This window comes from Diplotaxodon limnothrissa, linkage group LG3 (assembly GCF_057381915.1).
Source record: "Diplotaxodon limnothrissa isolate DT_005_m linkage group LG3, D_limnothrissa_male_GT1.1, whole genome shotgun sequence".
In the NCBI taxonomy this organism is placed as follows: domain Eukaryota; kingdom Metazoa; phylum Chordata; class Actinopteri; order Cichliformes; family Cichlidae; genus Diplotaxodon; species Diplotaxodon limnothrissa.
The window spans coordinates 38,239,627-38,264,180 of NC_140598.1; the positions used below are offsets into that span (position 1 = coordinate 38,239,627).

At 36.5% G+C, this 24,554-nt stretch overlaps 2 protein-coding genes across 4 annotated transcripts; both read left to right on the forward strand.

Moving 5' to 3' along the window:
* Positions 1–1,838: 1,838 nt before the first annotated feature.
* Positions 1,839–19,548, forward strand: LOC146635735 (inter-alpha-trypsin inhibitor heavy chain H3-like). 3 transcript variants are annotated; one of them, XM_085348149.1, is made up of 23 exons: positions 1,839–1,952; positions 2,703–2,863; positions 2,981–3,085; positions 4,076–4,238; positions 4,346–4,456; positions 5,596–5,724; positions 5,864–5,980; positions 6,096–6,264; positions 6,355–6,465; positions 7,005–7,186; positions 7,283–7,462; positions 7,556–7,677; positions 10,262–10,500; positions 11,717–11,770; positions 12,922–12,957; positions 13,513–13,530; positions 16,456–16,503; positions 16,829–16,894; positions 17,385–17,492; positions 17,646–17,814; positions 18,330–18,478; positions 18,658–18,742; positions 18,833–19,548. In XM_085348149.1, the coding sequence occupies exons 1-23, from the start codon at positions 1,881–1,883 to the stop codon at positions 18,945–18,947; spliced, it is 2,709 nt and encodes a 902-aa protein (XP_085204275.1). In that variant the 5' UTR covers positions 1,839–1,880; the 3' UTR covers positions 18,948–19,548. The 3 variants fall into 3 exon arrangements, with proteins under 3 accessions (XP_085204275.1, XP_085204284.1, XP_085204293.1); XM_085348167.1 differs by lacking the exon at positions 1,839–1,952 and adding an exon at positions 2,250–2,306; XM_085348158.1 differs by lacking the exon at positions 16,829–16,894.
* LOC146635736 (neoverrucotoxin subunit beta-like) lies at positions 19,265–24,220 on the forward strand. The gene is made up of 2 exons (XM_085350201.1): positions 19,265–19,385; positions 23,679–24,220. The coding sequence occupies exons 1-2, from the start codon at positions 19,265–19,267 to the stop codon at positions 24,218–24,220; spliced, it is 663 nt and encodes a 220-aa protein (XP_085206327.1).
* The last annotated feature ends 334 nt before the right edge of the window (positions 24,221–24,554 follow it).

Sequence of the window (24,554 nt, forward strand, 5' to 3'; positions counted from 1 at the left end):
ATTTTCTTGTACTCACAAGAGACAGAATGATCGCGGCAGTTCGTTTTTCCACAGACAAACTCATAGTTTGAATTCTGTTCAAATGTTCCAGTATTATGACAATGATCGTGATAACCATTTTCTCGGTAAAGAGCTATTTATTTTTTCCAACAGCGGTTTTATTTTGCCTTCTTATTTTAATCTTATTACAGACGCAATAAAATAAAAAACTTTAAGATTATCCGACTAGTAACGGATTGCATTTATATAGTGCGGGGTGGAGGCAAGCTACATCCTTGTATGTGTTACAAAAAATAATATCCCTTAGTGAAAAGAGCACCTCACACATATTCAGAAATTCGCCCCGAGTAATTTTATTAAAACACCCTCGGATGAGGTAATTTTGGTTTTGTGTGTTTTTACAATAGCGGATATATTTTGCTTTCTTACGTTAATCTTATCACAGACGCAATAAAAACCTTTAAGATTATCCGACTAGTAACGGATTGCATTTATATAGTGCTGGGTGGAGGCAAGCTACACCAGCGCTTGTAATGAAAATAAGTTTGTATCTGCTTGTAACCTACTGGCTGGTCACCTCGTATGTGTAAAAATAACCCTTAGTGAAAAAAGTGCCGCGCCCGTATTCAGAAATCAGGCCTAAATAATTTTATTAAAACACCCTCGGAAGAGGTATTGTGTGGGAAAGAGTTTTCTTCTTTTAGCTTCTCTTTTACAACAGGGGAGCATTAGCAGAAACGCTCAATAGACAGAAAAACAGAAACCCTAAAAGAAAACGGCCTCATTTTACGCACATCAAGAAGGAGTCAACAAGCCCTCTAATCGTTATTAGGGTTTTCGTGGATGTACATTGTCTCATCCTGGACTGTGGTGCTGACACTCACCAGTCCTTGGCCTCCTTCCTTCTGCTTAGCGTACAGCCTCAGGGTGCTGGACTTGGGTTGAAACCCTCCATGCATGGTCAGGAGCTTTCTTGTCTTGATGTCAGTGGCTTCTATCTCCTGCTTTGGCCAGCTTACTATCCCAGCCGGGTACCTGATCACGGGCAGGGCGTACGTGTTGATAGCCTGGATCTGGTTCTTGACTCCTCAGGACTTGCCTGACCCTCTGCAGGTAATTGGTGGTTGCTGCTTGCCTAGCAGTGTCTTCATTGTTTCCATTTGCCTGTGGGATGCCCAGGTACTTGTAGCTGTCCTCTTTGTCTGCAATGTTGCCTTCTGGTAGTTCAATCCCCTCAGTTCTAGGCATTCCAGGATCCATATGTGGGGCATTGAGTCATAGGCCTTCTTGTAATCAATCCAGACAGTGCACAGGCTGGTCAGTCTTGTCAGTATTTTATTTTTTAAAAAGGACTTGCTGGTTTGAAAGTCAGTATATTACAAATCCAATCATAAGAAATCCACTCTGGAAAAATAAGTAAATACATACACAAATAAATGTAATTCTGGACTAACTGTCATGTGACTTCTAAATTTGCTATCACTGTCTTGGGTTTTCTCAGCACTTTCATCACCTTGAAAGATTTTTTTCTTCTTTAAAAAGTTAGAAATACTTGAAGTATATACATTTTTGTCAATTTGTCTCTTTCATTTAAATTGACCAAAACAGTATTACCTATCACAGAAAAGATTCTTGTGGTGACAAAGTCCTTGTGATGTGCACTGGTTTGACCTTCAATGTCAACATTAAAGTTTACAGAAACTGCCGGATTTCTGGTAAATTACTGCTTTGGGGGAGTATTTCGTGTGGGTGGAAGGTGAAAGAGGAGGGAGAGAAAGTGAAGTTTGCCCTTTAAAAAAAATATATGTACACAATAATGTTGTCCATGTTTGACTTAAAAAGACAGTTTCAGCTGTGTTTGTGCTCTGCTAGGAGGCATCATGGGGAGAACTGTGGTGCAGCTCACCCTCATTGGGCTGCAGCTGGCTTTGACTTCCACACTGCTAAACAAGGTAGGGTCAAAATACATAAACGGCCATAGCACCACTTTAAAGATCCATAAATTTAAAATTAAATATACACGGTTAAATAAATAGTTTAAAAGCCAAAAGCTAAAGAAAACAAACTTTTTATGTACCTCTGCAATTAATATTTCACAGATAATGAGATATCTGAGATGTTCGATTGAATATTTTGTGTCTCAGCATCTTTCTGTCAGTTCAACAACAAACTCTGTGGATTGAAGGTTCTTGTGACAATCCTCAGGATTATTTCATTTTGTTCATGTGCTGTGTGTGTATACAAGTCAGCTGACACATTAACACTGGCAGTTGCGCATTACTTTGGAGACAAAAAGAAGGATTGGGGTAAGATGAAGTGTTCTGCTAAGCGATATAACATCATGTAATGTCCCATGAAGTGAAAGAATTCTAACTGTATGTGTTTGTATGTCTTTCTGTGCATCCACAATCAAGATCTCGTTTTAATTGTTTGAGCTTGTTATTTGATGATGGTGTTGATTGGTTAAGGTAAATTTGGCTTGTTTAGTTGTTTGAACTATGGAAACATGTGTTGGATATTTCTAACAACTCCCATTCTGATGCATAAAAAGTAAAAGTATAAATGTAAGTGAGTGTCATCCTCTTTTGAGTGTGTGCCCTGAACACTAGATGAAAACTAATTTTAGGGTTTTTGCAGGGAGACCAATAAAATTCCACTGAAACCAGCCAATGAGATCGGTTAACCCTGTCGTTTTTTCTCAGGATGACTGGGACGTCTACAGCTTTCACATCAACTCCACAGTGACCAGTCGTTACGCCACCACTGTCATCACAAGCCGTGTGGCCAATCGTATGGACGAGTCAAAGGAAATTGAATTCCATGTTCGGATTCCCAAGAATGCCTTCATCAGTAAATTCCAAATGTATGTGAAGTTAAAGTGATCTGTAACCATCCAGAGACATTTGTAAATTCTACACTGAAGAACAAATTGCCTGATATTTAGTAGTTTGTACACAAGGGCTTTCTTGGTCCTCTTCAGGTTTATCGATGGCCAAGTTTATGATGGTGTTGTGAAAGCTAAGGAGCAAGCTCAGCAGCAGTACACTGAAGCTGTGTCCCGTGGTGAAAGTGCTGGGCTTGTCAGGTATTTAAATTCATTAATTAACTTACAGGTTTATGTGAAAAAATTCTAACTAACATTGTTTTTAATGTCTTTTTCTGTATCTTCAGTTCTCTAAAATTAATTTTGTTTAACTGTGTGAGGAGGAAAAAACCTTTTAGCAGGGATTAAAGTGAAACAATGACATCCCGGGTTGCACAGCTCAGTAGGTTAGATTAAAAAGTTAAATTTTACATGTCATATCCTCATTTATTGTAGATATTTTAAATCAGATATTGAACCAATGCATGATTCGCTGAATTCTGTTTTTCTGAAGGAGTGTACACAACAATTTAAGTGTACTAAATTAGCCACAGGCTATATGTCATGGCTACTGAACGGACTCACGCGCAGACAGTTCTTTTCAAGGAAACAGAAGGGGATTTATTTACAATACGGATCACCTTAGTGCAAAATAAATGTACAGTGAGTTGGGAGGGGGTCCAGGGCTCCAGGGAGAGACCGGGGGGGGGAATCCTCACACACGCTTCCTCTTCAGCCGCATTCGCTCCAACACTCCACACACTGCCCCACTTGGACGTCCGGTGATTCAGTCCAGAAGAGGGATATCTACAGACGGAAGTTCAAGGTTAGTTCCACAACAAAATACATGTAAGAGACTCTTCTTTGAATATGCCGCGAGCACGAACTCAGGTGGTTCAACGTTCCAGCGGTGAGCTGCTCTGTGCCACTGCCTTAAATAGCAGCTGGGGAAATCAGCCAGATCAGCCGCAGGTGGACACCATCACAAAAAAAAAAAAAGCTCACAAAAAGGGATTAGTATGTGACTTATTACAAAGTAATTCTTTTCCCCACACTACACTGCATACTACCTGATCTTAGGGGTCCCCCCACCTGCCAAATATCACTTTAATCCTTGCTTTTTAGTCAGTTTACTCAAAAATCAAGTTTGTTTTTCAGGAATAACTGATTTTTAAATGCATTTATATGAAATAATTATTGTTTCTGCTACAGTTCTGTAGGGAGGACTCTGGAGGAATTTAAGACCTCTGTAACTGTGGCTGCTCACAAAAAGGTCACTTTTGAACTCACATATGAGGAATTAATGAAACGCACACATGGCAAGTATGAGCTGCAAATTCATGCTCGACCCATGCAGCCTGTCAGAGACTTCAAGGTGACTTCCATCTTGGTATCTGTTCAGTGATTGTTTAGGAAAACAATGCTGAGATAAGACCACACATGATCAGATCTTCTGTTTTATTTTATTATACCTGTTCCCAGGTGGATGTGTACATTCACGAGGAAGCCGGCATCAATTTCATCGATGTGAAAGGAGGCCTGAGCACCAAAGCCCTCGCTAATGCCATCACCAAAACACATGTTAATAAACAGGTACAGTTATAACACAAATGTCAGTTTTATAAACACTAAGAGTCACAGCAGTTTGCAATAAGAGGAAGCCTAGAAAAAAAATCTATGCATACAGCAAAGAGATGTGGCAAAGGAAAAGGCTCTTAGTGGGTTGCATGTGAGGCTGGACACTAAGAAAGGAGAAAAGGACTTTGAGATTGAGAGATCAAACTGGAGAGAATGTGCAGCAGGTTAGCGTAATAGGTAATGTATTAACAAATGAAGAGAGTTTGTTGAAAAATTGAATAAATAATTTGAGGAACTGAAGAAAATAAGACAGAAAGGAGGACAGATGGAGGAATGACAGTGAATCATGAAGTGGAGGAAGTTCTTAAGGAGGAAGTTAGGGCAGCTACGAAGAGGATAAAGAGTAAAAAGCCAGTTGATTCACATGACGTATGATAGATTGCCAAGTAGAATTGTGAGACTGCATGAGAAACAGTGGTGATGTGTGTCGCTGAAGTGACAGATTTGTAGTGAGGAAAGGTGGAGAAGAGGAATGAACGTCGGTAGAAACAAGAACCATGACAGAATGCATGTGTGTGAATGAGAGATAGAAGAAGATAGTGATTACAACTACAAATTTTGTTAATGCAGTACCAACTGAATGCCCAATGATCACATCTGTTAAATACTGATTTCAACTGTCCCTGTGTGCTGTATCATATCTCTGGTATTAAGTGACATAATGTAATCGAATCCTACAGTATTTGCATTGTTGTTTTGGGTCATGTTAGTCTTGAACTATTGAAGTCTTCCTGCGCTATATATGTCAGAATGTTGAGCAATTCCCCACTTTTACTCATAATAATGAATTCTGATTTTCTTTTAATATTTTATGCATTAAACACATTACAAGACTTTTATTGAACCTCAGACAAAAAACTCGGGAGTTTAATGAGATAAGACAATGGTTTAAATTGTTTAAAAATCACTGCATTTTCTCTTTATTTCTAATCTACAGTGTCCAAACCTTTTGGTAACAATGACTTGTATATGCACCTTTTAGATTTATCAAGCCAAAGCAATGAGAAGTACAGGACAGTGTTTTGACAGAAATTAAAATCACTGACCTCTCACTCGATGAAGAGTCTAAAGAATACAATTCTTTCTGTTTCTAGGCATGGGTGTATTTCTATCCAACAGTGGATCAACAGACAATGTGTGACAACTGTGGAGAGCAGGGTATGAATGGAGATCTGGTTATTGTTTATGATGTCAACAGGAACAATGGATTGGGAGACATCAAGGTAAACCCTGATCAATTAGCAATTTACACACAACATAAAACTGCATGGGCCAGAAAAGGTTTTTCAAATCAGTACCATATCCTTTGTCTGGCTATTAAATAAAAATTTGACTAAAGCAATCTTTTTTCCTGCTCTTTAGAAATCTGCTGGGTACTTTGTTCATCACTTTGCTCCATCCAATCTTCCCCGAATTTCCAAAAATGTCGTCTTTGTTATTGACAAAAGTGGCTCAATGCAAGGCAGAAAAATAGAGCAGGTAAATGGTTTAAAGGGTCTGCTATGTCTATCATTTACGAAAACACTATTTCTTTTAATGTCTTTTTTAAATCTTCTATAAAAGTCTGTAATGTGTAAATGCTGTTTTTGCCCAGACTAGGATCGCGTTAATCCATATTTTGAATGACCTGGCAGAAGATGACCATTTTGGTTTGATCACTTTTGATGGCAACATTTTTCCCTGGAAATTGGAACTTGTTCAGGCCAACAGTAAAAACGTGGAAAGCGCCAAAAACTTTGCACGCAACATTCAAGCTGGAGGATGTGAGGAGTTGCAGAAATCAGTATATATCTTTTAATATCAAACAGCTAACAGAATAATTATAGTACTGAAACTTTGTTGTTGACTTTCAGACACAGACATCAATCAAGCACTGCTGCAAGGAGCAAATATGCTGAACACGCATGACAGAGAAGGTTCAGCATCAATCCTTATACTCCTCACAGATGGACAGCCAACCAAAGGTTATAACAAATGACACCTGTACAAAAATGTGCACAAATACTTCTGGACTTAATGATTTTAGTCAATGATTTTATTGTGATTTCAATAAGGAGAGATCATTTGAAAGACCTGAACATGGTTTAATGAAGAACAGTTTGAGATCTGGCGATAAGACTTTGACAAATCAACATGGCAGAGTGGAGTCCAGTAACGGTAGGACAGGACTTCTCAGAGTCTAGATGCAGAGGTAGATGTAGGATCTCCAACTAGGTACAAATGAGGAGGTACTACAAATGAGTCTGAAAGGCAGGCTGATAGAAGAGCACTGAGAGCTTTAGCACTTGTAGAAGGCAGGCAAGGCTGGAGTGATGATGACAACATGGAGTTTGGACAGTATGTGTGATGTAAAGAATACATTTGCAGCACAACACTCAAGAATGCAGGGAGATTAATGAGCACAGATCAGCTATTCAATATTTTTCGTTTTAGGTTTTTCTTTTATCAAGTGTGGGATTCCATTGTTTTTGAGCTGAACTGACTGTGTCTTATGTATTTTCAGGGGTGACAAATCTGGGGAAAATACAGTCAAATGTAAGAGAGGCTGTTGCAGGCAAATTCCCAGTTTACTGTCTGGGTTTTGGTTTTGATGTTGATTTTGAGTTCCTTAAGAAAATGTCGCTGCAAAATAACGGTGTGGCACGACGGATTTATGTAGACTCAGATGCTGATTTACAGCTGAAGGTATTTTGTATTCTTCCAACCACATGATTTGAAATCACTACAGATTTAGAAAGAAATTAGCATGATTTGTATCATGTCCACACTGTATGTAAACAGGGTTTCTATGAAGAGGTGGCAACTCCTTTGCTGACAGATGTGACAATGATCTATGTGGGTGGGACCAATCTAACCCAGACTAACTTCAGTCAGTATTATAATGGTTCTGAGATTGTGGTGGCCGGACAGATCACAGACAATGACACTGAAACCTTCACACCTCAAGTTGTGGCTATTTCGGTAATGTTTGATCTAAGATATTTATCAGCTGTAATCTTGTGAAAGTTTTTTTTCCCTGCATACTGACATTACAATATATTTTAATTATGACAGAGTAATAGAAGGTTAGTATTTTCTGACCCAAATGGCATTGTGGAATCTGGTGGAAGTGTGTCTGATGACCTTATCCAGAGAGTTTGGGCCTACCTCACAGTTAAACAGCTTCTGGACAAAGAGTAAGTACCATATATGCCATCTTTTGTCATGGTCCTGAGTCCGTGACTCAGTGATTTTGTGTTTAGTGTATTTATTGATGTTATTATTATTATTATTTGTGGGCTGTTTTGGGATGGTTTGTGTTTTGGATACTGGGTTTCTGGGTTTGTGCTCCCTCTGTTGGTCCCTGGTGTTAGTGTTCCCCTGTCTCGTCAGGTTAATCAGGTCCAGCTGTGTCTCCCACCTGTGTGTGATTTCCCAGTGTCCCTCTGTGTATTTATAGGCTGTGTCCCAATTAAGAGACTGCACGCTTGAAGTACGCGCACTACGCGTACTATGTACGTGCGTACTATAAGTACGAGAAGTGCGGAAGTGAGAGGCTTGTGAAATGGGACGATATACGCTTTGTTGCGCTGTTCAGGTTGCCTAGCAACCATGATACTAACCTAACGAGACACGTTACATACAGCTTTGTTTGACAGAAATGAAGGAGAAAAATGTTTTGTTGGTCATTCATTTTTGTCATGACATCACTTTGATTAGTTGAGTATCTGAGGCTGAGACCACGGGACTGTAAAACATGATTGTTGGGCTTCATTTCTGTACTGAACAGTCATTTAAGATTAGTTAGTAAGTAACAATTAGTTAATGTTGTTCATGAGACTAAAGTCATCTCACTGTGGCAATGTAAATATAATATGGCCAATATTATAGTATTGTCAGATTATTATGATATATATATATATATATATATATATATATCACTGACTTTCAGCTTGTTGTGTTTGTGGATATATGACTGACTTTAATTATTACACATTCGCACATAAATAAGTGACGTCATATTCAGTACTTTTGACAGTTCACTCTTCGGCCGCTCCATCTTATTAGGGAAATTCCACATACATAAATGTAAATTTCAAAACTCAACCCCATCATTTAATTTGTTTTTGATTGAAATTGAATATTACTTAAACTCTCTTAAATTAACCTCCAATAAAAACGGTTTATCATTGATTGAAATTCATTCAGAAATGTTTAACGAATGAGCTGTCACAACTTTCAAATAAAAAGTTGTTATGAAGTCTGTCACATTCCCCCCTTTTTTCTTTTTTTATCCTTTATTTATTTATCCTTCTTATTTCATTGTACTGTATATTGTTACTCCTATTTGCCTTGTATGTCTACTGTACAAACTGAACTGGAATGACTGACTGTTCGCTTTATAAGTTCAATAAAGTTTGGGAAAAAAAAAACAACCTCTTCGGCCGCTCCCTTCTGCCGTATTTTGCGGCAAAATTATCCACACCCACCGCCGCGCTATGAATTGTGGGATATATGGGACCACGAAGCGTGCACCGGACCACGCTTGATATTTGGGGAAATCGACGGCGCATTTGGAGAATTGGGACAGCCGTCGTCGCGTGGCTGTGACGTAACCACACTTAAAATGCGTACTTCAAACGTGCAGTCTCTTAATTGGGACACAGCCATAGTGTGTGCCTGCCTGTGTTCCTTGTCGCGTCGTCTGTATTCATCCTCTGTGTTACCCTGCGTACTCTGCATTAACCTCTCCGTGACTCCTCTATGTGCTCTCCCTGCAGTCCTCCTCTTGTGTTTCAGGTTTGCCGTTCTATAGTTTAGTTTTCCCCAGTTTAGTTTATCCTTAGTTCTGTTTTGCCATCCCCACTTTGTGTTCTGTTTTCTGTAAATAAATCACCCTGCATCTCAAGTAAGTGCTGCATTCGAGTCTTCCGTTTCCACACATCACACGGCTGATGTCCCAGTTGTGACATCTTTCTTCTTGTGTTATTTCCTAATCAGCTACTTTTTAAAGGGCAGCAACACAAATTTTTCTCTTCATTAACTGTTGAGTGCATAACTAATCTGGGATATTGGATAAGGCCCATCATATATTTCCCTGAAACCCAAGGTAACGTCTTTAGATCATTTGATGTGACTTGCAGTCCAAAAGGCAAAAGTTTGTTTGGTCAAAAGTAACATTAATAGTTACAATGTAGCATGAATTTATGGGCAAAGAGAAGGATAGTTGTAGTTTCCTTTCTTTCCATCCAAGATTGATCATGTTTGAAGAACTCAGCGACCATTTTAAAATGTTTTCCCTGGCAAGAAACAATTTGTCCACTATAGAGTTTTGAATCTGCTTTCGAAGTTGTGTACTTATTCATGACATAGATGGCATCCCACGGTCTCAACAACTAAGCTGCAATTTACAAAACAAGTTAAAAATCTAAAGCTACAACAAAGACAGGAAATTATGTTTACTACAGCAGCAGAATACAGTTAAAATTCGGCATCTTGGCTCTAAAGTCAACTCTCCCACAAATATGTTCTCATAAAAAGAAGGCAGGATGTTTACATAACAATGAGTTTATCTATTTTTTCCCATGTTTCTATGTCCATATTAGATTCCACTAAAATGTTCTTTAATTTTCCAAAGTTGGGACTCAAACTGTAATTTTAAATTGCCAGGGAATACCTGGGGACATGGAAGAATTAAAGATACATAAATATGTGTAAATTACTTTATCATATATTACTACTAAATCAATCATTATATTTACTTAATGCTTTATGACACAGGCTCCAGTTATCTGGACCTGAGAAAGAGCAAGTGAAGAAGGAGGCTTTGAGTCTCTCACTGAAGTACAGCTTTGTGACGCCGCTCACATCTATGGTTGTCACAAAGCCTCTGGGAGAGACCATACATGTGCTTCATAAACCCAAGGAAAGTGAAGCACCACAGAGAGGGAAGCCCCCTGGACGTCAGTCCATTTCAAGACACCGTGGTACTTCTACTCGTCACAGGAGCGATAATGTTGGTGAGCAGCACAAACAAAGACAATGCAAAACGAGTAGTATTCATCATGACGTTTTCTTTTAATTGTTAAAAATTATTTTCATTATTATTTCATTATTTTCTCTTCCTAAATGCAGATATTTACATTTCTCACTGAAAAAATTAAATACTTAAAAAAACTCTACACCAAAATGACATTAAATATAGCATGAGTTTGCTTTTTTGGTAATTATGACTCTGTACACCACCGAAAGTTTTAGCTTTAATTCTAGAGATTTAACAAAAACACTTTAACTGTTTTTTTTTCTATATTTCATATTTTTGTTTATGCACAGAAATATGTCTCAAAGTGTTACAAATGTGTATAATATGATCCACAAGCGTAAACACAATGACATTTTCTTTGTCTATATTATGTGTGACACATTAACACACACAAACAAAAAAAAATTTCTCCTTATAGTCTCAGAAAACTATAAACATTTTCCTGTATAAAATGAGTCCATACTGCACAGGGACAGCTTTACTACATCAAGATAAAGAAACAGTGAGGGTGACTACACTTTGATGACACAAATTTGGATGTCAGAAATTATTACGACCACTCTGAGCAATTGCATTAGATACAGAGCAGCTGCTATCTCAGATACAGTACCGTGGCCTATTAAAGAAGATGCCCATTTGTTTATGAGCCATCTCACTTCAACTTTGTCAGCCAGCCTCTTTCCCTTCAACTTTTTAGCTGCACAAGAGGCAAGCTACAGACCAAGTCCACCAGTAGCAAGAAGTCAAGTTATTCTGATTATTCAATTTTTTATAATTATAAAAGCATAATTTTATTGCACTTAAATTATTAAGTTTTTTTTGTCAGTCTAAGCACTTTTGACCATCTCAAGGGTTATCTAATGTGATATTAGCTGAGAGCAGAAATATTCAGGATTGTTCTGTAAGCTAACAATAATGTCAGGCTGCTGTTAAGGTTTGAGTGAGTAAAAGCGATTATACGTGTACTTTTAGACATTTTGTGCACAGGAAGGTTTTTCTAATAAGAGAAAATGATCAGAATAGTTAAAAAGTTAACAGTTAAAAAGCTAAGTTAAAAAAAATATATGTAAATGATCAATATTTATTCAGGTTTGGTATTTAGGTTAGTGCACATTTGTAAAATTGTTTTACATTTGATTGAAATACTGGCATGTTTTTTTCCACATCAATTAATTCTTTTTTTTTCTTTTCAGCAACAACTGCTGCTGAGAGAGCCTTTGAGCACTGGTTCTCCTCACTTGATCCAGGTACTCTGTTAGGATAGAATTAAATAAAATGCATTTTTCTTTTTATAGAGATAAAAATGTCAAAAAAAACCCCACATTACCATAGTTAAGTATTCATTTTGACAGAATACAACAGTTTAACAACTGACTCTTACATACTGTACCTACATGCACATTTTCAACCTCTACTTTTTAATATGGTGTTTTCTACTTTAAATATTAAGACATTTTATTTCCCTAAAAATGTAGTTTAGTATAATATGAGAACCCTTAGTTTTAAGTACATTTTTTAAGGCAATGGGAAAAAATGAATACATAGCTACCATCTTGTACTACTGAATATATTATACAATTTGATGGTATAGCATTAAACAGCAATACCCTACAGTTAATACTTAATGGTTAATTAATTCAAATAGGATTAAACACATTTTCATTATCTGACTCATCAGTTAAATTTCAAACATTTCCCATAAATGTATCTGAACCTTCTCAATAAATATTACAAAAATGTTTCGTAGTTTTCAGCATTACTCCTCCTTAGTATGCCATTTATAAATACAGATATAATATTATGACTATGATTATTACTTGTACTAGCAGTGACCATGTATATGTAACATGATTTCTGTAGGGTTTTGTAAGCCTTACAATTTTTTGTGTTCAAACCTTCCATGCAAACCCTCTCTTATGCCTGCCTTTGTTGAAAGTATTTCTTGGAGCTACATTAGTTTAATTTTTAATTTTCATTTATTTTAAATTTTCTAATCCAAATTTCTTCAAATAATAATAATAATAATAACAATAATGATAATGATAATGATAGCTTCTATCATCATCGTCAGTTTGCTCCATATGCAATTCCTGCTTTAATTTGTTTTTCAAAAAAATTGTTTGGATTTACAAGAGGAAGGCACTTAGTTTATAACTTGATTCATTCATGAAACCTTTAGGCCATTTGAGTAGTTCATTATTATATACATAGCTGGTTATCTGATTGTTCAGGTTTTCTCTGAATTATTGCAGTGTCTTCACCTTACAATACAAAGTGCCCTGATGTTGATGTGATTTGGTGTTAAATTAAATTAATTAATTAAATTGATTTGACTATAAATGTAAATGTGATGCTTATTTCTTGCTTTCATGTGATCTTTTTGCTGTTCTTCTTACAGGAGAAATTATAGATATGTTACAATTTGTTGATGGAGGTATGATATGACACATGCTGCATACTATATTCTGATGTAACTACTGAAAAGATTTATACTGAATATTAAACTAACTGAAGTACAAATAAACCTTTGAACTAAAGCTACACTGAAATGAGCAAGTACAGCTAGGAAAGTAACTTAATGAATTGAAAAACATTTTTTTTAATGGAGCTGGTAGTGTGTGTGTGTGTGTGTGTGTGTGTGTGTGTGTGTGTGTGTGTGTGTGTGTGTGTGTGTGTGTGTGTGTCTCACAATATTTCAGTGCAGCAGTATGATGAATTCGTGGAGATAGGAGTTAACACTGGTAATTCTACAGTTTGATTCTATAGTGGGAAGCAGATAAAGTACTACATGAATGTGGCCAGTAAGACCAGAAAAAAACACTGTAAATGTCAGTTCATTTTTTTATACATCACAGAAATGCTAAACATTTTTGCAGAATTTTAGTATTAGTCTAATGTGTTTGTTTTTTTTGTTTTGTTTTTTTTATTACTACGACTAATTTGAAATTGCAAAGTAAATTAATCGCTGTTTGTTTAATCTTTTTTTCAGACAGAGGATTTTACTTTTGTGAGTATTTGGGATTTATATGCTTTTCAGTCTTTTGTGATTTAAAAAAAAAAAAAACCTTATGAGAAAACTCTCATACCTGTGCAATCTACTGTTGACAGTATGGAGTTACATATTTTTTTTTCAATTTAAAATTTATCTGACTTTATTTTCTTTTTTAATCCAGATTTACATTATGTATTTTGTGTCACTTAAACATTGTGCTGCATGTTTTTGCTACATTTCGTTTTGATTTGTTTTTACTTTGCTTTTTTGAGTAAAACATGTTTCTATCATTTGAAAATGCATAAAAAGTAAGTTTAGTTTTTTTGTGGCAAGATGATATAAATCCTTATTTGACAAAACATTTAAAGGATTGTTGTGGTTTATTTTAGAGAGTAAGTTTTTTTGTGAGTATAGTAATAATAGGGAATAGTGATCCTAGTAATTCAAATACTACACTACCATTAAGAGATTTCCCACTTAAATTTATTACACCGCTAAAATATCAAATGCTTAGACTAAAAAAAACCCAGAATATTCCAAAGTAACATGAAAAAAAAATCATATGAATTCAAAAGTAGTATGTAGTGACAATAGGGAAAGGAGGAAGAGAACCCAGAGCAGTGGAGGTATGCTCTGGAGAAAATTCAGTAAACAACAGAATACATTTGTATAAATGAGAGGTAAAGACGTGTAACAGTGAAGCTGCCAGGAACAGATGTAGTGAAGGTGGATAAGTTTAAATTACATAACTGAAAAATTGCTTATTAATTGTTCTTCTACCTCACCTGTTTTCATAATACTATTTGGTTTTCCATTGAAATCAGGTTTATGAAATTGTGTGGATGTGTCTCTGCTTCAGTTTTTTGCTGGAAAAAAGAGTATTATATGCTATATTTTAGAGTTGTTTCCAGGGGCGGAGCGTGGGGGTGGCTTACGGGGCTTAAGCCCGGGTTGTTTTGTCAGAAGCCCGGGGTATTTTGGAGTGTAATTTTTTCATAGTTAGATGCCTGGCTGACAACTGTATAAAACAAAAAGTACACACAATATTCGAAGCACATAGTGCACACTGTGGGAATTTACGACTGTGCGTGAATCCCCCCCTGATATTGGTATGATCCAAGCTCAGGCACTAAGCGACTGAGCGAGGGGGCGGGGCAGCTGCTGCCCGTGAGTGCGCTGTTGGAGAGACGGAGCCAGCCATACTAAGGAGAGCTTAAGTTTGACCAGGTACCAAAGCAAATCATTCGTACTGTACAAATAATGTAAATATGACGGTGCATCACGAAAGATTGATATGAAACTGATCACTTGACCAATATTACGTTACTTGCTCTTCAAGTGAATCAACAAATGGCAAAATGAAAAGCCGAACAAATGCTATTTTTTTTAGAGTCTTAGCTTACGTGTGTTTATTTCATATTTTCAGTTCTTACCCTCCCCGACTAAATCGGTTTCAGTTATGTACTGAAACATAAGAATGGACATTAGAGGGTTCTTTCAAAGAAAAAACTCAGGTAAATGTTATTTTATATATTATGCTTTGTATGTTGTTCAGTATATTTCTATGCAAAACAAGAGGGATTTCAGTACACAGCAGGATATTCACATTTGTAACCAGATATTTACATACACTTTAGGGAGAAAACATAAAACATTTTTACTGTACAACATCAATTTAGAGTAAATTTTTGTTTTAGATAAATATTGAAATATATTTTGAATTAGTTAAATTTCAGAATAAAGAGAGACAGAGCTATTTTTATCACTTTCATCAAATTTAGGAGTACATGTACACTAAATTTATTGTTAATTAATAAGAAAACTCCAGACGATTCCATTCTGAGCTGAAGAAGCTTCTGATAGGTTAGTAGAGTCCATGTGAGTAAATTGCTGGCACAGCTGTGGATGCATATAAGGCAAAACACAGAGCCTGTTTCTTTGACATGGGAAAATCAAGAGATATCAACCAAAACACCAGGAACAGAACTGTGGAGCTCCATAAGTGTGGCTCAAGTTTGAATACAATTTGGTGCCATTTGCAATTAAGAAATACAGACAGTTTCTCTCTTTACTCTTAAAGTTAACAAATATGTTTTTATATTTATCAATCTAAAAAAAATAAACATTTAGTCTGATTTGATGTTACAATTAAAAAAGTGTTTTTATCTGAAGAGTAAATATCTGGTTTCAACTGTATATTTGATGATTGTCAGCACAAAGAGGGAGAGAGAGGAGAACGAGGACAGAACAGATGAACAAGAGCAGGTGAGACACACATGTTAGTCAAATGGTTGTTTACCAAAAGTATCACCGTATCATAGGTCCTCATGTATCTCGTACCTAGTGTTTCTTTTTAGGTTTGTTATTTTTCAAATTCTGTATTTATTAAGTTCTGCAGGCTTGTTTGCACAACAAGGCTGAATAATTATATAAACTTTTCTCAATCTAAATAGTGTACTTTGGTAGAATTAAAAAAATAAGTGTAGTGCAGGTCTATGAAGATTTTTAGTGCTATCATCTAGTTCTGATTCTGGTTCTGTCTTGGTTAAGTCCTCAGTAGTCCTGATTTTGAACTGTTGTAGTCCTGTTTTTAATTCTGGATCAGTTCTGGGTCTGGTTGAATTGGGGTTTAGTCCTCGTGTCTTGATGCAGCCCTGACCTTGTTCTGCCTTGCTGCTTAATTAAAAAACTAGTTTAAGGTGTCCTGCACATGTGATATATATATTTTATATATATATATTTTTCCCTATATGAAGTCATTCTTTTTTCTTTTTTCCAAAAAAAAAAAAAAAAAAAAAATCCCACATGCATACTACTCTTTGGGCTAAGCCCCGGGTGTTTCAAATGTCTGGCTCCGCCTCTGGTTGTTTCTTTAAAGATTTTCTAAATTTAAAATGGTAATTTTTTAAAGAAATTAATGTATTTAATTCTAACATTCAGCCTCGCCCACTGGATCTCGATCCCACAAAAAACGACCTACTTTAAGAGGTAAATGTCTTTTTTTGTAGTGTACTGTAGTTCACAGCTGTTATTTTCTATTTCTATATATGTAACACCAACCAGTGTTCAACTAATAAGGAACTGGATAAGCCTCTTCAGTCATTCTAATAATTGAATTATCTACATTTACATCGTAGGTTGGGTAACAGTTAAAACTTAACATATCTGTTGAGTGTTTTGCTGTAATGCATCAGAAAATGTTGATGTTTATTACACAAATATATTCCACAGCCATACAATAAACTTTAACTTTTTTTCTTTTGGCTTTGCAATATTAATGTATGTAACTAGCATTGTGTGAATCTGTTTACAGAAACTTTCCTTGATATATTCAAACATCATTATTCACCTCATGGCAATCCTCTGCAACCAAATTATGGTACTGTATTAAATACATATAGTTGGAGTTAAATATATATATATATATATATATATAATTATTTTTAATAATAATTTTCTGAAATTTTTAAACATCCACATTAGGCATTACCCACTTTAACAGAAATTTGAACCTACAATAACATCTGATGTGCCAGGCTCAAAACTCTTATTTAATTCATTTATTTTGTTTTCTTTGACAAATTAGAGTAAAAAAATATTTTCAATTACATTGTTGTTTTTTGTTTTGTTTTAACAATCACATAATACATGAGAAAAACAGCTAGGAAAAAACAAACACATTTTTAGGAATGAAATACTCCATAAGTCAGGCTCTATATTTTATATGTAATAACAAATCCCTCTTTCAAAAACCTTCAAGATTGTACATGTTAATGAAACTGAAAACGAGTATGCAAGTGCTTGATTTTTGGCTAAGAGAAAAGTCAAATTTATATCTCCATTCTAACTCTGTATCTATGTATCTCTAGCTCCTCTTCTCCACAGGTTTTTGTTAAAAGCTGAGAATCAGACTGTTCCGCTGTGCTTTGATGTCAGTGGTGCTCTCAGCCTTAAACTTCTTCATCATCCCAGCAGGGGTCAGTAGTCTTCAGTTTCGCTGAGCTAATGAACTCTTGTTTTTGTATTTCCTGTGAAATAAAATTTCATTATTGGTTCTACCTCATCTCCATTGTTATAACAATCCTCCAACTTGTGGTGTGGTTTTGAGTTGCACTTCTCTTTTGTGCTAGAGCTGTTTGTGAATGGTGAGCTTGATTCAGTTGCAAATGGAGGTTTCAAGAGAATTTTCATGCACTTCAAAACTAACCAGCATTTCGAGATTGACACCAAAGGGGTCACTGTACGAGATGGACAGACAGAAACACATCACACTGGACAGGATCTGGTCACTGCTGGAAGGTGATTTTACACTATAATGATCAAGGCTACTCAATACTACAATACTCTCAGCATTGTGTACAGATGTGTGCCCGTATTCACATGTGGTTAAATGAGACTTGAAACCTTAACGACATATATATATATATATATATATATATATATATATATATATATATATATATATATATATATATATATATATATATATATATATATATACATATATATATATATATATATATATATATATACATATATATATATATATATACATATATATATATATATATACATATATATATATATACATATATATATATATATATATGTATATATATACATATATATATATATGTATATGTATATATATATGTATATGTATATATATATGTATATGTATATATATATGTATATGTATATATATATGTATATGTATATATGTGTATATATATGTATGTATATGTATGTATGTATGTATATATATGTATGTATGTATATATATATGTATGTCAAATATTTATATATTTTTCCAGTGTAACAATGATTATGCGCAACAATGAAATAGACATTGCAGCAGGAGACATGCGCCTGGTTATTTTAGTTCATAAGAAGAGCAGCATTAAATTTCTTTGGCCAGTTTTAAGACAGCATCCTTCAGCCAACAACACTGATGGACTTTTAGGTGAGTGAAAAGTTCTTTTTTTTTTCAAATGTTGTATACCATTACTTGTGAAGTGTGTGCAGCATTTGCTTGCATCATATTATTTTTACAAAAGTTTGCACCCAAAGGTGGTGCTTTCTGTAAAAAGAGCTTGTTGTGTGGATATTCAATGTTTGTTTGTTCTCACGTTCTTTTTCCAGCTCTAAAGTCAGCAGTTTATGAGGAGGTACAACAAGTTGCGACTACAAAACTAAAGATTAAAAACCAGGAAATCAATGTTACTAGGTACATATCGTTTTTTGTTGTTGTTTATGGTATTTACCATATTTTATTATGTAAACATAAATGAAATTTTCCCCTCCCTTTCTTTTGTAGCGGCAATGCCAATGACTATAGCATTGCCTCTCCTCTCATGATGAACTGCTGGCTCACATCTGCTGACTCTGCCTTGCAGAGACCACTGGCCGATTTCATTGTTCCACAACTTTAAGTGGAAACAGTGAAAAAATATTTCATTTAAGAAGAGAAATTGAAAATACTTGCAACACCTGCTTCCAGCATGAACAAATAAAAATATCTTGGATTGTTTAATGACTCACAATTTTCATTTTATTGAAAAAATGTGTATGAAGTCAAACTAATACATCCAACTGTGTGAATTTCATTAAAAATAAAGATGAATGTCACGGCGGCGATGACGTGTGTGGCGTTTATTTACATAGTGGCAGTGGCAAAAACAGGAAGCTCTTATTTTTCTCTTCTCTCCGCGGAGCATCGGCCGCATCGCATCTGTTACTGTAGACAGTGATGGGGGTGTCACTGATCACCGATGAGGACCAGTCGCCGCTGCCTCCCATGCTTGTGGCGTCGGGAGAGCAGATCTCTTCCCCGTCCAAGTACAGAGGAACGCAGGGTTGCAGAATGAAAGGTTCCATCTTGTCTGTGCATAGAAAAGTGTGTGCCGGCCCCTCTGTTTTTATTCTTCTCCCTCCACAGACCCCCCTCCCTCTAAGGGAGAAAACATAATTTTTTTTCCCACCGGATGCGATTAGTCACACATATGAGTAGTAATACGATGGCACTAGTTCAATATGGCGGCCAACCAAACCGGTGTTGTGCCAAAAAGTGATTGTCTGCCAAAAACTGATTTCCAAAGTTTCTGTGTATTTTTCATGTGTAATATCTTTACGTATGTTCGTAAATAGACTTCAGTGAACAGGGTTTACAAAGGGGTTATATAGAGAATTAAAAAATTATCCGTTTTTAAAGTATCTTTACAACTCTGTGTTATTGTACTTACATTATAACCAATCCGGTCCTTTATCCCCACTTAAAATATTTTTACAGAACTATTGTAATATTTGCTGCTATTTCTGCTGTCCTCTTGGCCAACTTACTCTTACAAAATACATTTTTCATATTAATGAGATTTTTTTAAGTGCATAAATAAAGGTTATATAAAAGTCACTGCCAAAAACTGATTGCGCCTTCTACCTTGTTACACGAATGTTGTTTGTGGTTCAAGATGACTTTATGTCATCCATAAGGGATGCATTTGACATATGTTTCATATATTATAGCCCAACAAGTTATAGCAGTTTAAATACGAGCAATAAATTTTTGGCAAATACCGGAAATCAGTTTTTGGCAGACAATCGCTTTTTGGCACAACACCAGATTGACAACCTGTTTGACCGGTTTCGTGCATGTGCGCATGCACGTTCAGGTGTGCTCGGGGTATGCGAGTTCACGTGTGGAAACACACAGGGCGTCAGAGAGGTTATATGAGTTTATGTGTTTTTAACTGGGTTTTAATTTAAACAAACCATAGGGTTTTTAATTAAACTATTTTATCGCTTTGGCATGCCTCCACATTCAGTTATGCAGACATAGGTGTTCTTAAGAGCAATTCTTTGTTTTTGCGTGGAGGGGTGGAAGCCGTTTTGCTTCACAGTGCGCATCAACAAAGCTGGAATGCTTTTTATTTACATCTAGTCAAAAGTGTTGGTAACAGTGTTTTAATCACACTAATTTTGTGATTCTGACAATATCTCAGCATGCAGCGATGCAAGCATTTTATTTTAAAAATGGCACAAATGGGAATTTCTTCTGAATGGGTAATGTCAGCCTGTTCACAAGCGTTTCATTTAATCAAACCCCTAGTTTTTTACGCATCTACTGGGGTTTCTTTCACGGGTTGATGTGATCATTTTATTTAAAAATCGGGATTTCGGAATGTTGAACTAAGAGGGAGACAGAGCCAGCTAGTTTTTTAACACAGTAAATGGTCACAAATAACATTCAGCCCTTTTGAAAATAAGCGCTATTGGGCTACTTCTAAAACACGTTGCACATGATGTCACCTTTTCCCCCAAAGCAGCCAGTATCGCTCTTTCAAACTAATTGTCTTTTAATCACACTCATTTTGTGATTCTGATGTCACAGCATGCAATGATGCAAGCATTTTATTTATTTAAAAACGGATCAAACGGGAATTTCTTCCGTAAGGGGTTTCATGGTTTTAGAGTAGTTTTTAACACAACAGATGGTCGCAAATAACATTCAGCTCTTTAGAAAATAAATGCTGCAGTGATACTTCTAAAACCAGTCGCACAGACCTGCTCTGTCTTTTCAACAGCCGGTTATTGTTTGAAATTGTTCAGAATTGCAAAAGCCCACCGCGGGTATCATTTAACTGTTGTGATTCCATAGGAAGACAAAAGATAGGTGGATCACTTAGTTGTTGAGAGTACCATGCGAACAAGGGCCCAACTATTGTTTAAAGTGGCCAGTATCAGCTCTTTTTGTAATTCCTCGAGAAGGTAAAAGCCCCGCAGATGTACCAGTCGAGCAGGGTCTCGCCTATTTTCTGAAGTAGCCAGCAACATGCCCAGCAGGTGTATTGCCCCCAGACTTATCGGCCCCCATCTATTGTTTTTGGAAGCACCCGGTCCTATATGAAGCGTTCCTCAGAGCGTGAGACCCTCGCCATTTCGCGTCAGGACCAGTGCCGGTGCAGACCATTTTCTACCCACACAGAGCGTTTCTGACAGGCTGGCGTTGCTTATGCATAAGAGAAAAGCAACAATACAACGCGGTTCTCTGCTCCAAGACATCGCGGGTCCTTTCACACAGTAAGCATGTGTGTTATAGCCGGCGCTTCATAAATGTCTGTTTTTAAAACGTGACTCATTTGTTGTCCAAAAACATTTCCTCTAAATTTGCAAAGTTACTGATTTAAAAATATATATTTTCAAATTTTTAGCTGGATGTCAAACATATGATAGACTCTTGAGCATGTTTATATAGCAAAATTCACAGTGGTATAACCATAAAAGATGCCCAACTGTGCACCAATGCACTCTATTGCAAGCTTTTAAACTGTATGCTGATAAGTGCATGAAGTATACCTTTAGAAAAAGATCCTGGTGTAGAAAGTAATATTAAATAAATTCTAACAAACGATTATCAAGCTTAAACGTGCTGCTGTTGTTCAGCCGCTGGTTTCCTCTTTCTGGTGCAACGTGGGCCAAAAACAAACGAGAGACGGACTCACGACAGAAAAGCAGATCAGCTGATCATTAATCAGTTTCATGATTGAAGTAGCAGCAAGAAGAGGGAGAGAGAGAGAGGCAGTCACTCCATATGTCGGTTGTTAAGCTTAACGTGGGAATGCTTTACAAACATTAAGAGATGAACTTACACACTTGCTTTACTTCTCTCTGGGATAACTTCCTCGGAGATGAAATGCCGGATTGGTAGCGAGGCTACAAATACACACAGCCGCTCTATCACGTGATGCACACTGCTCCGACATGCTACGGTTATGAGCTGAGTTAGCCGTGTCGCAAGTTTTGTGAGGTGCTTTTTTGATATTTAATGGATCGGATTACATTTTTTATTTTTCTCCGATATCCGATCCAGTAATTTACGTCAGTATCGGACCGGATACCGATATGTAATATCGGATCGGTCCATCTCTAATTTAAACCCTGTTATATTGTGTAGTATAATTAGTATACTTTATTTATCATCTTTATATATGTATATTTGAAGTGATCAGTTTTAAAAAATACAGCCACAGCAAAGGTATACAAACAATCAGTTCCAAGAAAGATTTGCATAGGTAAAAAGCCACCGGCATACCTTAAGGTAAAATCATAAGGTATGGTTGTACAACCATAAAAAGTCACTTTACCAGCTGGAGTTTGATCTTCATGAAGTGACGTGAAAACCAGGGTCAGTAGAGTGTCTGCATCACTGGAGAGGATACACAAATAACTGACTAACTGTCTCCTCAGATCTTCCCTAGCAAGATCCAGAGATACTTGAACTCTTCATTTGGCACTGAAAGTGTGTAAATAATTTGCAGCTTAGAGCCATGGCCTCAGACTTGAAGGTTCACATATCCTCACTTCAGTCATCTTCACACTTGACTGCAAACTGGTCCTCTACAAATTGGAAATAACCACATGACCATATCATGCACTAAATGAGACATAATCCACAAACCTTTTTGTATTTTGTCGACTCTATTTTCATAGATTTCATGAAAAGGAAAGCCCTGGTGGAGTGTAATGTGGACTGCTTAGGAAAACCAACCACTCCATTAGGGACTTGTCATTTTACAGGCATAGCTCTGTGCTCCAGCCTCAATAATTGAGATGCATCTATCTGGGACATTTCATACTCAATATTGTGTTGACATTCTGATGCAACTGGGAGTTGAGGATCTCTTAGACCTCTGCTCAACACTCCAAGTGTACCCTAACTCAATAGAGTGGGAGTTCTTAAGTAGTAGAGTTTTTCAAAACACCCCAAGGGGAATTAAAGCAGTGTGATTTAAAATACAAAGTTCAGATGTGAATTGAAAAAGTGGATTGTTGGATGAGAACTTGACTTAAAAGATTGCTAAAGGTGATATTCATCATCAACTATAAGACAAACAACACAATCTCATGACGAACCATCCTGTGAAGTGGTAAGTAATTTTTGTAGTGGACCCTGAGCTGTGAATGCAGAAGATTTCAGGCTTGGAGTTGAATAATCACTGCATGCTGCAGTTAGGTACTGTATGTCTTAATTTTCCTGGTAATCTGTATTTATGATTCCTTTAATTCCAGAATATCTTCAGACTATATAGCACAGTAACTCTTGTAGTTTGAATGATTAGAGTTCTACAAACTGATTGCATATCTTCTCCCCATATTCTTTCCATTAGATTTCTGTGAACTAAATCTGGATCTAAACGCAATACACAGAAAACTCAAACTGTCTGACAACAACAGGAAGGTGGTGCATGTAGAAGAGGACCAGCAGTATGTTGATAATGATGAAAGATTTGATCATTGGCCTCAGCTGCTGTGTACCAACACTCTGACGGGTCGCTGTTACTGGGAGTTTGAGTGGAGTGGAGAGGTTCATATTGCAGTGGCTTACAAAGGAAGAAAACGGAAAGGAAACGGTGATGACAGCAGGTTTGGCAAAACTGATCATTCCTGGTGTTTGTACTGTGATGAGGGCGAATACTTTGCAACTCACAATTACAAATCAAGAGCCATCCCTGTCTCCTCCTCTGCCTGTTACAAAGTAGCAGTGTATGTGGACTGTCCTATGGGTACCGTGTCCTTCTATAACATAATCTCTGGCACACTGGTCCACCTCCACACCTTCAACACCACATTCACTGAACCTGTATACCCTGGGTTTAGAGTTGGGTTACGTGACTCTCATATCTACATCTGTGCTGACTCAGAAAACTGAACCTGAGCTCATAAAGTAGCAATATAGCAAAGTTACTGAGCTACAGTAATATAACTGTGATCCATATATTATAAAATGCACAACATTATACATTTGAATGTGGTAAATGTTTCAAATGTGATTCAAATTACACCAACAGTCCACCAAAAGTCCTAGTGTCATCTTCTTAACTTCTAGATCATGCAGTAGTAGTGGAAATAGAAAACTGAGGAAAAATTTTTAGAAACAGGCAAAACATTTGATTAAGTGAAACGGTGGTTATAATATATTTGCAATTCAAGTGCATAGTTCAGAGGCTTTTGGATAGGAATCCTGTAGCACCACCATCTGGCCA

What these genes read in the sequence shown, in the direction of transcription:
- LOC146635735 (XM_085348149.1), top strand. Translation starts at nt 1,881, where the DNA reads ATGGGGAGAACTGTGGTGCAGCTCACCCTCATTGGGCTGCAGCTGGCT. An exon ending in CTTCCACACTGCTAAACAAG is followed by an intron (nt 1,953 to 2,702) that starts GTAGGGTCAAAA and finishes GTTTTTTCTCAG; the next exon opens with GATGACTGGGACGTCTACAG. An exon ending in AAGGCAGAAAAATAGAGCAG is followed by an intron (nt 5,981 to 6,095) that starts GTAAATGGTTTA and finishes GTTTTTGCCCAG; the next exon opens with ACTAGGATCGCGTTAATCCA.
- LOC146635736 (XM_085350201.1), top strand. Translation starts at nt 19,265, where the DNA reads ATGGGGGTGTCACTGATCACCGATGAGGACCAGTCGCCGCTGCCTCCC. An exon ending in GCAGGGTTGCAGAATGAAAG is followed by an intron (nt 19,386 to 23,678) that starts GTTCCATCTTGT and finishes TCTTTCCATTAG; the next exon opens with ATTTCTGTGAACTAAATCTG.